Genomic DNA, 17191 nt, shown 5'->3' with positions numbered 1-17191 from the left:
ACTGCTTAGGGACCTCTTCCAGGAGTTGGGCAGAACTAAATGCAGCTCATGCAGAGCCTTCTCTGCAACCTAAAAGACAGCAAAAATTATTAAGCTCTTTTTTCAACAATGTAATCTTCATGTAGATCCAGGTACAGCTGGAGCGCAATGGTAAAACAAAGGGCAAATGTTTTCCATGAAATCTTCCTGAAGTCTTCAAACAGTTGAGCTATTGAAGATAGACCAGTGCCTATTTCAGTGGTTCAGGTAGTATCCATGGAGAGAGAGCAAGCTAATGTTTCAAGTCAAGATAACTCTTCAATTTCAATTCTCCTTCCCCTCGGACGCTGCCTGACCGGCTGTGCTCTTCCAACACCACACTTTTTGACGCTGATCTCCAACATCTACAGTCCTCACTTTCCCCCATCAGACATTTCACGTCAGCTCTAATGAAAAGTCATCTAGACTCAAAATATTAGCTTGCTCTCTCTCCACTGATGCTGCCTGACCTGCTGTGATTTCCAACATTTGTTTTCAGTACTGTTTTCAGCATCTGCAGTAATTCGCTCCTACTTCTGTTTTCCAGTATCTGCCACATCCTGGGAGATTTCAATAATTTTGTTCTCAAGGATCAAGCTCAATAAAGCTTTAGCTTATGGCGCAGGGAATTCCACTCTGGTCCCAATGCCATGTAATGCTGGAGGACTTGGTTTCATTACAGAAGGATCTGATCACCAGAATCCGAATGCTGAAGAATTAGTTTTTGTAAATGGAACACCATCCTTCCTAGATAGTGCTTAATCAAAACAGGAAATTGGTGGGCACGTTTGCTGAAGGGGAACCTTTATGGAGCCCGTGATTAGATTTATTACAAAACATTTACTCTTTCATGCTGAAAACATTGATTGAACCCAACGTGTTAACTCCAACGATTATGTCCAACAAATTCATCTCACGAATATTTTATTGCCTGACCTGAATAAATTCAGTTGGAGTAAACATTTGTTTTGCCTGCTCTTTTAGATTCATTTTCTCATCTCCTTCTGTCCTTTCAAGTTGTTTCCTCAAAGTTCTGTGTCTTCTCTTCATTTCCAAAATAAGATCTTTAGTTTGTTTTGCACAATCTGTAAAAGAAATATTTAAATTACATGTGGATAGAGTATATGGAAATTAGATTAGATTAGATTACTTACAGTGTGGAAACAGGCCCTTCGGCCCAACAAGTCCACACCGCCCCGCCGAAGCGCAACCCACCCATACCCCTATATCTACCCCTTACCTAACACTACGGGCAATTTAGCATGGCCAATTCACCTGACCTGCACATCTTTGGAGTGTGGGAGGAAACCGGAGCACCCGGAGGAAACCCACGCAGACACGGGGAGAATGTGCAAACTCCACACAGAGAGTCGCCTGAGGCGGGAATTGAACCCGGGTCTCTGGCGCTGTGAGGCAGCAGTGCTAACCACTGTGCCACCATGCCGCCCACAATGTTTGAAATCACAAAGCACTTTTGAATTTGTGTCAGTGTTACTCAGGAATTTTCATGGGATTCTTTGGTAGAAGATCAATGGAACTGCTGGATAGAATTGAGTAAAAAGTTAAAAATAGCTGTTCCACCAAAGGCCACATTCCAGTTACAATAGGAAAACTGAAGAAGTCAAGTGATATTCAGGAACTTTAATTTTAGAGAAATTTCATTAAAATTACTTTTTGATTTAGAATGCAAGTAGAATTTCAATTATAGCTTTCATATCAAAGTGACTGTTCTTGTAAATGTTCACATGACCTGCAACACATTGAGGATTCCATATCATAGTATTGTGATACAACAGGGAACATTCTGAAAGGTTACTCAACGCAGTAAAGCTGCCACTTCAATAAATCTCTAAAAATTATACATTTCCGAAATGTGGGGAGCATTCGTGTTCTCAATTCTGAGGCGTTCTGCTGCAGCTCTATCAGGCACTGGCATCTCGGCATAATCAAACTAAGCTTAAAGGCTGCACCGTCAGCCTCAAGCCTCACTGGATCATTTTATCTCAAAAATATACTTTATTCATAAGATATGTTGGATGTGCATTACGAATCACTCAAATACTCAATAAATTGTGAAAAAAAGTTTGGATCAAATTACACATTCCAGGCAAAATGTTAAGTGAGTGGTGTCCACTTGGTCACTAGTGGAAATGGCGTTGGCCAAAAGTATATCCTTCTTCTAAAAATTGTACATTTTATGCTCTATAAATATTCCTTTTTAATTTTACAAACAAATATTTCTTGTTTGCAATGAATTAATGTCCTTTGGACTGTCATTGGAGCTCAAACACTCATCATCTTTAGTTATGACAGTAAATGGTTAGCAATTTTTAGGTTCATACAATCCATATCTTTTTATCAGCTTTGAACACTTGTGGACGTGACAATCCTGAGTCAGTAAAAAGTGTTACTGGAATTATAAAACCGAACTTCTACTGTGAACAACAATTCAGCTCAAAGGCTGTCTTTAAGCCTTACCATTGATGTATGTGTCCACACTGTCTTGAACAGAATGTTGAAATTTGGCTAAAACTTCTTCTTTTTGCCAAAAAGCCAATACACTATCCCTGTTGAGAACACTCAGCACTGATGTCAGCATCATTAACTTGTCTTTGCTTTCTTGCTGTACAAGCCATGTCAAGGAATGAAGGCTCTTTGTCATGAACTCCCAACGCAGCAACTTATCCAGAATAACCTACAACAAGAGCATAACCATGTCAGTCGTAAACTCGCTGCTGAATAATTTAGTTCTTCGCTCAATTCTATTGCATGTTATTCAAATCCTAGCAGGAGTGATGGTATAAAGGCAACGTACACAGATGCAACCCAATGAATATACCTTTGCTAACTTGGTCTAGATGTAGGTGTTTTCTGGTGGTGTTTAAGATCAGCCATCAGAGGTGGTGTAACATTGCTTCAGCTTGCACAGTAAGTGTGGATTTTCTAATAGAGAGGCAGTGCTAGCCCAGCATAGATAGAAGTTGCATTTGGGGTCCCTGCAGAACCTCCATTATAGCAGACTCCGAAACAATTGCCCACATAATTAAATATTCCAAAGTGCAATTCCACTATGTCTGGAATCTTCCAAAAGTATCCATTTGGATCAGAAAATCTGGAGTTTGGCAATGAAATTAAGTAAAATAGTCACCCAGGAAAGGTTAAGCTATCAAATATGTAGTCTAACTCCTGACTGACTGCTAAGCTGACCCTATAATCACTTCACCACTCTCCCCTGTTGGCCAGGAGACCGCAGAGACACAGAGATACCAATCACTGACAGGAGCTAGGAATGCTCAGTATATAAAAACTGCTAACACACCAAGGGGAAAACAGCTTGTGAACTGAGAATGACCAGAGTCCTGGTACTGCTGGGTACCAACCCATATTCGTCAGATAAAAAGTAAGAAAGACGAGGTAATACAGAAGCCTTATTTGGACAAAAGGTAATGAAGTAATGCTACCTAGTTCGTTTATCTGGAGCCAATAAGGTAAAGACATACAATGAACATTGGATCTTGAGCCAATGGGAAGAGAGAGAGAGAGTGAGTGAGAGCGAGAGAGAGAGAGAAGCAGAGAAAGAGTTATCCAGATCGGGAATGATCTTGCATATTCTGTGATTATTCAGGCATGTTGGGGGGACTCAAGTGGGGGTATAAATAGGTTTTTAATTTGGTTTTTTGGAAAATATATAAGCTCTAGTCCGTAAGAGAAAATAAGTGCATGGTTTAATACATTAATAAAGTAACTTGTGAAGTTAAAAGAATTGACTGTTCTCTCTGCCCACACCAGCTTCTGCAGCTGCCAATTGCTGGGTTCAGACAACAGCTGGTGATTGCCAGACTCTAACAGGTATCAAAACCCCAAAAAGAAATCTATCCCCTCTACCTCAGGACCCTTAATTGACAATTGACCATCAAATGCCACAGCTCCTATAGAATGAATTTGGGAGTAGCTTTCTGCCTGTTTGGGGCAGGAGTGCTGAGTGCTCATCTGAAAATGAAATCAGGCAGACTTTGAGGCACACCCATTGCTTTCCAAGTATTTCTTGTTTGTTAAAAATTGTTGCATACACATTTTCAAAGAGTCATTCTTATTTTTTCTACCAACCATAATTCTCTTTTTATGTTACATTGCAGCACTTTAACGGTTGCTCAGTTGAAAGACTTTGCACTTCCCACTCTGTGGTGTTGGAGATCATGTGTTTTTGTTTGCTAGCAACCTACTTTAATTAGCAAGGGTTGGCGTCACACAATTTGGTACAACAGGTGAACTTGTATCACTGTTATAAAAGTGAGATATTAAATTCCAGTCCAAAGATACCTAGGAATATTTTAATGTATACTAACCGTGATTTGAAAAGTCAGAGAGTCAGTTAGCAGATTTTCCACCTGTGACATTTTCTCACTCATGTTCCTTATTATCTCCTGTCCAGTGATCTTGGAGAGTTTGGAATGATTCAAGAGGGAGAACCGAGCAGTTTCAATTTGCTTGAAGAATCCACTGAGCTGACATAAAGAATTGTTAACAACATTATAGATTACCTTGGCTCACAATGAGGGTCTTCCTGGTAGCTCAAAGCTTATAGATTGAGAAAAACAACTTACCGGAAAGCAGGAGAGTGAGGAATATTAGCAGCACGCATTAATCACCCTCGAAAAAATAAAATACTTGCATAATAGAGTTTCCACTATGTTAAGAAATGCACAGGACAGAAAACGTCCTGTGTTTTAGACAAAAATAAACCTGCAAAGATATTTACATGACCAACAGACCCTCAGAACGAGGGTGTACTGCAGCACACTTGCTCTAAAGGAAACGAGGCAAATAAGAACACTTTGGGATAAATTCTCTGATGGAATAATAGGTGCAAAGTGGGAACAGGAAGATCACAGATTTATATTCACGCCATGGACAAGGTAAGGTTACCATAAGTCCACACTTTCTCATTAGACAGCGGTGAATTTAACCTAAGGGTCATCGTGCCCCAGATGAGGGCCAAGGATAAGAAGCCATGACCTTCATGGTGACCTCAGTTGGTTGGACAGCTTAATTGCAATGCACAATGATGTCAACTGCGAGGGTTCAATTCCTGTACTGGCTGAGATCACTACTTACAATACAACAGACTCTTGGGTCCACCTCCATCAGTGTTGCCATCATGCAGTTTGCAGTATTTCTCACACTCGATTCTTTGTCCCAGTTTGATGCTTTGACTGCTTCTGAACTAGATTGGAACATTAATGTTTCCCTCGTTTCTTTTGGATTTATTCTGGGATTGCTCTTTCTTTCCTTGTGTATGGATGTGGACTGGAAACTCCAGAGGTTAAAAAAAAACTTCAAATGCTGCTGTTTGTTTTTAAATTTTATAGTGCTTACAATATTTTTTTAAAAATCAAAAATTGTTCTTGGCATTTTTAAAAGCTATTTCTAAATGTTTGCTAATAACTGCTAGTTTTCAGCATAAAAGTTATTTTTTAAACTTAAATTCATTTTAAAAAGTAATTTGGGACTGAGAATTTACAAGAAGAACAGGAAGATCAGAAAGCACCAAAACCTACCTAAGGATCTTGAAACATCTACTGATGTCTTCTTGGGTACTCAGCACTAGGGTGTAGGATAGCTGTGGCAGTTTAGTTGCAAGACTTTGATGACTGCAGTAAGGGACCCTACCATCCCCAGGAAACAGTGGGATTTGCATCTAAGAAGGCTGGAGACAGGACTTTCATTTTCACACAGGATGCATTGGTGAGGTGAAGCTCACCAACACACCACTATTGAGGCTGTTGGTGTACATTAGCCCAGGTCCATCTTCGAGTGTGATTGGGCTGGAGGTGGCGCATGTTTATGGTGAAACTAAAGAGGTGAGAGAGCACCGTGGCTAACACACCAGTGGGGTTCGGGGTGCTGTGGTGTCGTGTAGCATCCAATATTGAATGGAAGTCCTTGATGGAAACTGGGTGACAATACTGGGTGGGAGTCTGTCCTTAGGTGGTCAACATTTTCCAAACAAAAGCCTAAGTTGGGCCAAAAGTGGATCAGCCTTAGCCCCACCTATCACATTATAAAACAGCAGACAGGTCTGGGCAAACAAAAGCTGATGGTAGGCCACCCAAAACGTTTACTGGGTCACAACTCCCTACCCTTGCAAACCCACTGATAAGTGAATATAGTGTTCTGCTCCCAGAGTCAAATTGTAACACAACAAAAGCAATTCCAATGGTTGGAAAGTTCATTCATCACAATTCTGAATTATCTGAGGATGCACAAGGCAGATTCTCTCTTAGGATTGCGATATCACTTAGAGTGCATCTCACATGTCAAACTGTTAACATATACATCAGACAGAGTTGTGTGTGGGTTCCTCCAAACTCAAAGCAGTTGATTGTGGTTTAGGGTATCCACCTATTGTCTAACTAGATGATACATGTTGAGTAATCAATATAAAGTTTGTTGCACTATTGCAACTATTCACAGGTTCTGAGAATCTAACCTACATCACTATTGAGACTGTAGGTGTACAGTAGGCCAGATCCATCTCCGACAAGCTCCTTCTTTAGTCTGATCAAATCCATGTGACATGATCTCAATTGGTGGTACTTATTACATTCAACCAAGTAAGCCTTTCAAACAATATATAATATGCCAGCACTTCTGTCTCTTTTTCCAGCTGAATCATCAATAATGCTGCTAAACGGCACTGTACTGGAATATTTCTCAAGGGGTCAACTGACTTAAGTAACAATAACCAGCCACGTTTTCACTACTTTATTGGTACATGAAGGTCTTGGAATTTGTGTGCCAAAGGTTTCCAGTTGCACTTTGTTGTGTTCCCTACTAAAACAGCAGGAAACAATGAGGTTATTGTACCATAAGACCATAAGACATAGGAGTGGAAGTAAGGCCATTCGGCCCATCGAGTCCACTCCGCCATTCAATCATGGCTGATGCGCATTTCAGCTCCACTTACCAGCGTTCTCCCCGTAGCCCTTAATTCCTCTAGACAACAAGAATCTCTCAATCTATGTACGGACAATATGTGATTTGTTAAGGGCAAAAAACAGACATGGACCAGGTTAATAAGCAAAGTTTGCAGCAGATTTTCATGGCCCATCCACCTAATAGATGGTACTGTAGAGTAGCATAATGTTGCTGTTCCTTAAAATATGCTGTATTTTGCCACATCTGTTTTTGGATCCTGCTGGTACACAGTGCTGAGTCTGATTACTACCTCCTCAGAGGTTTTGCGATCTCTGGTTGTCAAAGCATAGCTACTGGAGTGCCAAACAACACAAATTATCATTATGTTCACATTATATAATTGCAATTGTACTCTGTCAGTCATATAAAATGGGATGTATTGTGCTGCTCTGCTACTTTAATGGAGGTTCAGTTTTATATCTATACTTAGATGCATCTTGTTTTTGGTCTTACAGCTGGTTTTTCCTCTTGCAGCCTTCAATAAGGCTAACAAATATTTAACAGGTCTTACCTTTAACCTGTTTAAGGGCTATAATGAGTTCTATCCCTTTACTGCTGTGAAATTGCACTCTGCGTTGGGAACATGTTTAAATGACCTTAGCTTGCAAAATATCAATATCAAAATATCAATATCAATTGCCTATCCCTAATTGCTCACAGGGCAGTTAAGAATCAAATCTATTGCTGTGGGTCTGGATTCGCCCATAGGCAGATTCCCTTCCCAAAAAAGGACATTAGTGCACCAGCTAGAAATGTAGAAAAAAAAGAGAGGAATAGACCTCTCAGCCTTCCAAACCTCCACCACCATTCAACATGATCATGGCTGGTCATCAAACTCTGTATCCTGTTACTGCTTTCTCCACTTACCCTTTGATCCCTTTAGCCCTAAGAATTATACCTAAGTCCTTCTTGAAAATATGCAATCTTTTGGCCTCCAATGCTTTCTGTGAAAGTGAATTCTACAGGCTCACCAATCACTGGGCAAAGAAATCTTTCCTTATTTCAGTCCTAACTCAGATGGTTATTCATGACAATCAACAGTGGTTAATGACAATCAACATAATTAATGAGCTTTTAATTCCATACTTTCTTGAATTCAATTTTCACCATCTGCCACAATAGGATTCCAGCTATGTGCCCAAACCATTAGCCTGAAGTTACACAGTATTATTCCAATCAGATTACCAATGGGTCACTGCCTTCTCCTATAAAGAGTGATGTGGTCCTGCTGCTGTTGCAACAGACTGCATTATACATTGAAATAGTCTTACCTGTTGTATAGTATATTGCAAATAATTATGTTCATCTTGTTCAGTTTCCTCCAAAGTATAATGTTGCTCACAACCTTTCCTGTCGGCCTCACCTAGCAACACCAGCTCCTCTGTCTTCTCCAGTTCCTTTGAAACAGAAGAGATCAATCACAGTTTGAACTAAAAGGAGAGGCTGAAAAGGCTAGGGCATTTTTTTCCGTGGAGTCTCAGAGGCTGAAGGGTGACCTTGTAGAGGTTTGTAAAATTGTGAAGGGCAAGGATAAGGTGAATAGCCAAAATATTTTTCCTGGGGTAGGGGAGTCTAAAACTGGATGGCATAGGTTTAAAGTGAGAGGGAAAGATTTAAAAGAGACGTGAGGGGCAACGTTTTTACACAGAGGGTGGTGCATGTATGGAACGAGATGTCAAAGGTAGTGGTGGAGGCTGAAACAATTACAACATTTAAAAGGCATTTGGATGGGGATATGAATAGGAAAGGTTTAGAGGGATATGGGACAAGTGCTGGCAAGTGGGACTGGATCAGTGTTGGATATCTGGTTGGTGCAGATGTTTGGACCGAAGGGTTTATTTCCATGCATAAAACTCTATGACATGTAAGGTGTGCATTGATAACACTTTATAAAAAGTTAAAAACTAAAATGAGTTGATTCAAAAATAATGTAATGGTGGTAAATTCCTCACTGCAATATTATTGAAATTAATTATGTTTGGAATAATGTTTCTCTCAGCTTTCTGTCACTCCACCCTTCCCTCTTGGAGCCACTGCAAACTTCACTATGCAACTGGTCCTTAAAAGCCAAAGTCAAACATATTTATTTTCCTTTCTTCATTATGAAGAAATGTCTCAACTTCTCTCACTGATTCCTCCTAACAGCCCAACTGAGGTTAGGAAATTACAATTTTGTAACTCCAAAGTCAAAACACTCCTTGTCAATATGTGAATACACTAGCATTGTGCTGTTGAGTTCCCCAAGTAACAATATCATTTTAAAATTAATTATTTAATTATGTAGTACCCCCTAGCTTTTAAGAAAGTAAATGAAATCACTGTAAATAGAAACATGAGACTAAATTTAAAGATCATTGCAGAAGTTCTGTTCACCAGATGGAAAGTCCACTGCCATTATTTTCTGCAAGACCCGATAGACCTTGACATGAATCAAGCACACACCTGGTCAGACTTCCTGATTCCTGGAAGGGGAATTTTCTACCCAGAAATCCAATGCTCCCCCCTCAGTCAGATACCAACAAATCAGATATCCACAGCTCAAATTGTCACTGGACTCCAAGGATAAAGATGAAAATAAGATGGATTCACCAGGGCCAGAGAAGTGGCAAACAACATTCAAGCCATGCAAACTCCAGGCAATGACCATCTCCAAGAAGACGGAATTAACCATCTCCCCCGTGATGTTCAATGGCATTACCATTGACAAATCCACACTATCAGTGACCTAGGGTCACCATTGACCACAAACTGAATTAGACTGGCCACATAAATACTGTGGCTGCATGAGTAGGTCAGAGGCTAGGAAAAAAGGTGAGGACTGCAGGTGCTGGAGATCAGAGTTGAGAGTGTGGTGCTGGAAAAGGTCAGGCTGCATCCGAGGAGCAGGAGAGTTGACGTCTCGGGCATAAGCCCTTCATTGGGAATGTGGAGGTGGTGAAGGGGGATTAGGAGTTATATAGGAGGATGGGATGGGGGTGGAGGGAAGGTAAGCTGGGGAAAGTGAAAAGTAAATGCAGGTGGGGGGATGGTGGTGATAGGTCAGAGAGGAGGGTGGAGTGGATAGGTGAAAAGGAAGATGGACAGGTAGAGCGCGGTGCCGAGTTGGAGGGTTGGATCTGGAATGAGGTGAGGGGAGGGGAGATAAGGAAACTGGTAAATTCAATGTTGATGCCATGCGGTTGGATGGTCCCAAGGCAGAAGATGAGGCTTTCTTCCTCCAGTTGTCGGGGTCTTGGATTTGGCGGTGGAGGAGGCCCAGGAGGTTAAGAATCCTGTGATGAGTAACTGACCTCCTATCTCTTCAATACCTGTTCATCATCTACAAGACACAAGTGAGGAGTGTGTGGAATACTCCCCTCTTGCCTGAGTGGATGAATTCTAAAAACACTGAAGATACCTGACATTATCCAGGACAAAGCAGTCTGACTGATTGGCACTGCACCTGCCATTTTCAACATTTCCTCCCTTTATCACTGACACACAGAGCAATAGTATGTTACATCTTTAAGAAGTACTGCAGCAATTCACTAAGACTTCTTTGACAGTACTTTCCTAAACCTGTGAGCTATACCACCTACAAGGCAAAGGGCAGCAGATATATTAGAACACCACAATCTAGAGGCTATCCTCCAAGCCACACACCATCCTGAGTGGCAACTATATCACTGTTCGTCCACTGGCCTTGGATCAATATCCTGGAGTTCCCTTCCTAAAAGCACTGAGAGTATCCCTACACCCAAGGACTGTAATAGTTCAAGAAAGCAACTCACCTGTACCTTTTCCAGGAAGATTAGGGATGGACAATAAATGCTGGCTCAGCCAGCAATGCCCTCATCCCAAGAATAAATTTTTAAAATTATAACAGTGACTTAATAGGATCAAGTAGTTGATTGGCTACAAGGTGCTTTAAGGACTCCAATCGCTATGAAAAGCGCTATATAAATGTAAGTCTTTCTTTCCACGTCTGCTACTAGCTATGCCCACGTCCACAGCTTTATGATATTTTACAACATACATAACACTTGACCAGTCAATACAAATCATTTAGTTGGTTATTTTTTGTTGTCTTTTCAAATGGAGTAGTTGAGAATAAAACTTTGTTTGAGTCATAAGGCCACAATTTTAGTACAATGAAATAATTCTGCACTGCTAAATTACATTAAACTAAGTGATTGTTTTCTTTTCAATTTGATTTTAAAGTGTGAGATTGAACATTACCTTTTCTTGTGTGGATAGAAAGTCTCTGTAAAACTCCTCATCTATTTTCTCTTTCAAGTACAAATCATTCAGTTGTATTTTCAAAAGTTGAAGAAACATCTAAAATGAAAGAGGGGCATATTCAGAGTTCCTGAACAATAAAGGTTTGGCAAATAATGCAACAATATCACCTATATATGTGTTTTTTTGTTATATGCAGTTTACAGTATTAATAAAAGCAACATATAATCTACATTACGTTACATACAAATAATAAAGGGGAACAAAGCATTTATCAGAAGCTCACTGGCAGTCTTGTATTCATTCTGAGTTCAAGGGGAGATCCTGCTAACAGCGCTGGTACTGGCATGAAAACCATAGGTGATTCCCCTCATTTGGAATGGGATAATGACAAGACTAACTTAAAAGGGACAAATTTGTGGCTATACAGAGCTTCTGGCAATGCAATGACACCATCACCATTTCTAGGTTAGGATATTCTATATATAAGAAGGACCTTATTATTTCTCTAGACATACCATATATTTTTCTTGCCGTAATTCTGCATCTAAAAGCCTCAGGGTCTGCAGACAGAGTCTGTACAGGCCAAGCTCTGCTTCAGGACTGTTAAGTAGGCAAAAACACAAAAGATCAACAGTGAATAATATTTTAAAAATTCTGAAAAGGCAGAAACATCTGTATAGATGTGTAAACATGCATTTCTACTTATTAAACTTCTTACAATGTATACCTTTCCATTACAGATTCCTACATCTATATTTATGGTAGAAACGGTCTATGCAAACATCTCATGCCACAGTAACAATAAAAGCAGAACATTCTGGAAACATACCAGGCAGAAGTGAGGACTGCAGATGCTGGAAACCAGAGTTTAGATCAGAGTGGTGCTGGAAAAGCACAGCAGGTCAGGCAGCATCCGAGGAGCAGGAAAATCGACGTTTTGGGCAAAAGCCCTTCATCAGGAATGGAGGCAGGGAGCCTCCAGGGTGGAGAGATAAATGGAGGGAGGTGGAGCTGGGGAGAAGGTAGCAAAGCGTACAGTAGGTGAATGGGGGTGGGGATGGAGGTGATAGGTCAGAGGGGAGGGTGGAGTGGATAGGTGGGGAAGGGAGATTGGCAGGTAGGACAGGTCATGAGGACAGTGCTGAGCTGGAAGGTTGGAACTGGGGTAAGGTGGGGGGAGGGGAAATGAGGAAGTGTCTGTTTTAGTACATGGTTGAAGAGCTTCAGGGCAGAGGAGATGACCTCGGGGTTGCAATGAGAGAGAGACTCACTGAGATTCTTGATTGCAGTCAGAGAGAGACTCACTGAGATACTTGTCACCAACTCATGCAAGAGAAATACTAACCCTATTTCTCTCTCTGCAGCCAGACCTTCTGACTATATCCAGTGTTCTATGTTTTCATTTCAGATGTCTCACTTCCTCTAATTTTACTTTTGTATGCTGCAGTAACATCCAACCATCAATGGGGACAATAAATTTTATTTTTCCCAGATTCTTAAAACTTAATTGGAGAAAAGCATATCTGCTCCAATTTTCTACTCTTCCAATTTCCCCTATGCTTTAATACTTAATTATAAATATTATAAAATGCAAGTAATATATAAATTAAGGATAGAATGCATGACTTCATATTGTAGGATGAAATAAATCTTCATTTTGTTCTAATTAACCGCAGTCTCAAACTTTGTTTCAGCGAAGATAGAAAGTGTGACATTAAAATGACTTTTGCAAGTTTGGTCCAATTATCCCCTAGCTACTTCCTTATCCCATTCATGTGAGCAACACATTTGACGTGACTGAGTGAAATACAGAGAGATAAATTGGCATACGTCTGACCCGAGTAGACTTCTTGGAGATATTTTACCTTGTATATCCCAGTACCTCAGAAAAGAAAGTCACTATCGGAACTGTGTTATTTTCATTAAAGACTGTTGTTGATGGTGGACCATCCCCTGGAAAGCAACAGGAACCTCTCTCACTCTTGTGATTGAATAACTCAGAATCTGATAAAACAAAGTCTTCTTTTGTTCTTTTGGTGGAATCTCTCTGCTTCAATCCTTCTAATAGAGAGGGATGAGATGATCCATCTGCTAGTGGCTGCAAATAAAATACCAGTCACAATTCATAACTTGTAAATAGAAAATCAGCTAAAAGACCCAGCAGGTCTGCCAGCACCTCTGGACAGACAGAGAGAGTTTGATGTTTTAAATCAAATATGACTCTTCTTTGGTCTCAGTCCTGCTGAGTGTTTCCAGCACTTCTTCAGATTTCCAGCATCCTTGGTTAATTTGCTTTTATGATTGAAAAATTATTCTCAATCACTGTTTTATAAAAAAAAGAATTAGGGAGTAACATCCCACCCTAGAAGTGGAAAATCCACATTTTGCATTTGGAGTATTTAATTAGACAAATAAATTATTGGTTATATAAATCTTTTAAATTGCAAACCTAATAAAAATTGTCATTTAACCAGATTTTATAACTATTTTTCCAGTAAATGCAGCTTTTCAATCCAAAAGCATAATATAATCATATATTATCTATTAATTAATGCAAACCAAAACAACTATCAACTACTTAATGTATTACTAAAATTGCCACTCATTATAACAACAGCGATCCTTACCCTGAATTTTTGATTAATGGGATATACGACTCTTGCCTTCAGTGCAAAAGCAGCTATATTACTGTTCAATGATGTTTCATTTTCCTGTCAAATAAAAAATGTATTAGCCAATCAAAATGTTTTGCTGAAGTGTTACAAGTCATTTCTCTTTCTGGGAGCTTAGGGAAATCACAGAGCACTCATGCCATGGTTAAAGTTTAGTTAAATGCTTATATTTCAACGTAAAGCAAAATGAAAGTTGTAATTACAAAAAAAAGCACATTCCAAAAAATGCACATTTTCAAAGTCCAAACAACATTCAAACTTGAAACAACCAAGGATTACTCCAAATTATTCTAATAAGAACATTTTAAATTATTGAGAATGCCATTTCATATAATTTCATGAACCATTATTTTGAATGAATTGCTAACTTATTAACAGATTCCCCGACAACATTAATTGTGATATGATATTATGCTGTTTAATAATGTCAAATATTATAGGCTCCATGGGATTAGAATAGTTAGGTGGTTGTTTTTCACTGGTGTGGACATTATGGGCCAAAGGACCTTTGTCTGCACTGTAGATCTTGATGATCCTATGACATTTTAAAAGACACCCATTAAGTGAATGGAACACTGAATGATTCCAGGGTTATCGATGTTCTGGCTTCTTAATGTCTAGAGCTCATTTCCTGAAATTCTCTTGGTGAAAAGTTCAATCCCAACTGGATTCACTATTTTTCTAGAGAAAGGGAACAGGAACTCAGTGTCATAGGCTTCAACTGGGGTCCCAGTTAAGTTGTGAGTGGGTGTTTGGTCATGATGAAGAGATTTACCAGGATGTTGCCTGGTGCGGAAGGCTTGAGTTATAAAGAAAGGCTGGATAGGCTTGGACTTTTTTCACTGGAGCTTGGGAGGTCGTGAGACAATTTTACAGAAGTTTATAAAATAATGAGAGGTATAGATAGCGTTAATGGTAGTTGTCTTTTCCCTAGGATTGGGATGCGCATTTTTAAGTTGAGAGAAGAGAGATTTAGAAAAGATATAAGGGACACTATTTCTTTATGCAGAGGGTGGTTCACATGTGGAATGGACTTCCTGAGGAAGTGGTGGATGTGGGTACAACTATAACATTTAAAAGATATTTGGAGGCATATGGGCCAGGAGCAGGCAGGTGGGACTAGTTTCATTTGGGATTATGTTCGGCATGGAATGGTTATACCAAAGCGTCTGTTTCTGTATTGTATGACTCGATGGCTCTATAATAAGGGATGGACAGTGGTGGTGGAGTCAGGCAGAGAATGTCAAGGTGCGTGAACCTCAAGACTAAACAAAATGAAATATTGTTACCATACTAAAATTGCACTTCTGTACATTTAATAGGACTCCATTGGCTTCCTGAACATCTCACTTTGTCTGCCCAAAAGAGTGAGGCTAATTTTGTGACACGATTGGACAGAAACAGGATTTAGCTTTGCAGATTTAAAGTTCCTGATGTGGGTTCAACTTGCAGGATTGAGATACTTTGCAATAATTAATCATTTTGATTTGGTTAAGCATGTGAGGAATTAGATTATACTTTGTTCTTTTGGGATTTGTTGTAAACAGTTCTGTAATGAAGAAAGCCATCGGGTCCAGTCAAAATGAAAGTCATTAGTTTATAGTTTTATTGCTGTTTATGGCTCAGGCTAATAGAAATTTAGGCTAACAAATGTGAAAGTGCTTTTGAAATGGACACAGCTTTTATTTAAAGATATAATTATGCATGCTTTGGATTGGATAAGTGTAAGATAAAGTATGTAATATGTCTATAAATTTTGTATGTGTTATTTTGGAATTTGGTTCGACTGCAGCGTTTGTAGTCTTTTAAGTTTTTAAAATATTTTTAGTTGCATCAATTGGGATATTTGTAACGATCATCAATTATCCAGTGTTGATTCCATACCTCGATAGTCACCGAAGTGGCCATTACTTGTGCCACCTTACCTTGGTAAAGAGCTCTGGCTTTGGAAAGCTAAGAGACACAAGCTGTCACAAAAGGGATTTATTTAACAAATTGTTTGTCATGTCAATGAATGAATCCTGAGACTGTAGGAAGTGATGTCAGTAAGATGCCCATCACTTTTAAATAACCAATCAGGAATTGGACAGAGACTACCAAGGCACCAGTCTAAGATTGACTATGATTTATGTGTGGTTCGTACACCAAAAAGGTAATTAAAGTTCTAAACGTCTCTGTTCATGTACAAGGGATAGTTGCTACTGAAGGTTAATAAGCCATGGTTCTTAGGGGTTTGATGCACCATATGGAAGATCAAAGACAGAAGAAGGGGCGGCACAGTGGCGCAGTGGTTAGCACTGCTGCCTCACAGCGCCAGGGTTCGATTACAGCCTTGGGCGACTGTCTGTGGGGAGTTTGCACATTCTTCCCGTATCTGCGTGGGTTTCCTCTGGGTGCTCTGGTTTCCTCCCACAGTCCAAAGATGTGCAGGTCAGGTGAATTGGTCACACTAAATTGCCCATAGAGTTAGGTGCATTAGCTCGGGGGAATGGATCTGGGTAGGTTGCTCTTCGGAGGGTCGGTGTGGACTAGTTGGGCCGAAGGGCCTGTTTCCACACTGTAAGGAATCCAATGTCAGTCAACAGAACAAGAGACCCGTGCCTGGTTTAACTGTGTCAGGAACTGGCATCCAAGGCAGATCCACATTGACCATTGCTTTTATTAAGTATGATTTAATTTATACTCGCTACCATAAACTGAATAAAATCTGTAAAGCTTGTGAAAACAGATTTGTATTTGGAATGGGTCTTGTAATTAATCAGGACTAGTGAACTTTTAGATTGAATTTTGAGGGAGCCTATAATGGTAATTGATTTGGGTCATATAATTAAACTTCAAGGGCACCTCATCTGTCAGAGAATCGATAGTAAACCTGTGTCATTTCCATGGGGAGGTTCAATTAAATGAAATAGTTTGAGGTAAAAGTCCTGAGTGCCAAAAGCTGTTGGCCAATCCACAGTTCTCCACTGCTGGCAGCTGTCAGGGATCACCACTGGATCTGATATATGAAGGGTGACTGAGGGTGAAGGGGAGAACCTTGTCAGAGAGGTGAGAATAGAAGCAACGCAGACTTTCACAAAACCCAATACCTCAATCAGGCACAGAACATCTGACAGCAACACCAACATGCCATTTCAGATTTGCTGGGTGGCTTTTGATTACTTTAGATTAGATTAGATTCCCTAAAGTGTGGAAACAGGCCCTTCAGCCCAACAAGTTCACACCGACCCTCCGAAGAGTAACCCACCCAGATCCATTTCCCCCTGATTAATGCACCTAATGCTATGGGCAATCTAGCATGG

At 39.9% G+C, this 17191-nt stretch overlaps 1 protein-coding gene across 1 annotated transcript in view; it reads right to left on the bottom strand.

Moving 5' to 3' along the window:
* Positions 1–17191, bottom strand: part of LOC140485654 (evC complex member EVC-like) — a 50522-nt gene that overhangs the window by 28677 nt on the left and 4654 nt on the right. The window contains exons 3-10 of the mRNA XM_072584029.1: positions 13845–13928; positions 13083–13315; positions 11733–11817; positions 11215–11313; positions 8268–8393; positions 4365–4523; positions 2497–2713; positions 955–1103 (exon numbers count right to left, since the gene is read on the bottom strand). Coding sequence (XP_072440130.1) covers positions 955–1103; positions 2497–2713; positions 4365–4523; positions 8268–8393; positions 11215–11313; positions 11733–11817; positions 13083–13315; positions 13845–13928 — 1152 coding nt within the window. The remainder of the gene's footprint in view (positions 1–954; positions 1104–2496; positions 2714–4364; positions 4524–8267; positions 8394–11214; positions 11314–11732; positions 11818–13082; positions 13316–13844; positions 13929–17191) is intronic.

Source organism: Chiloscyllium punctatum, chromosome 14 (genome assembly GCF_047496795.1).
Source record: "Chiloscyllium punctatum isolate Juve2018m chromosome 14, sChiPun1.3, whole genome shotgun sequence".
In the NCBI taxonomy this organism is placed as follows: domain Eukaryota; kingdom Metazoa; phylum Chordata; class Chondrichthyes; order Orectolobiformes; family Hemiscylliidae; genus Chiloscyllium; species Chiloscyllium punctatum.
This window is presented reverse-complemented; position numbering and strand designations above follow the sequence as displayed.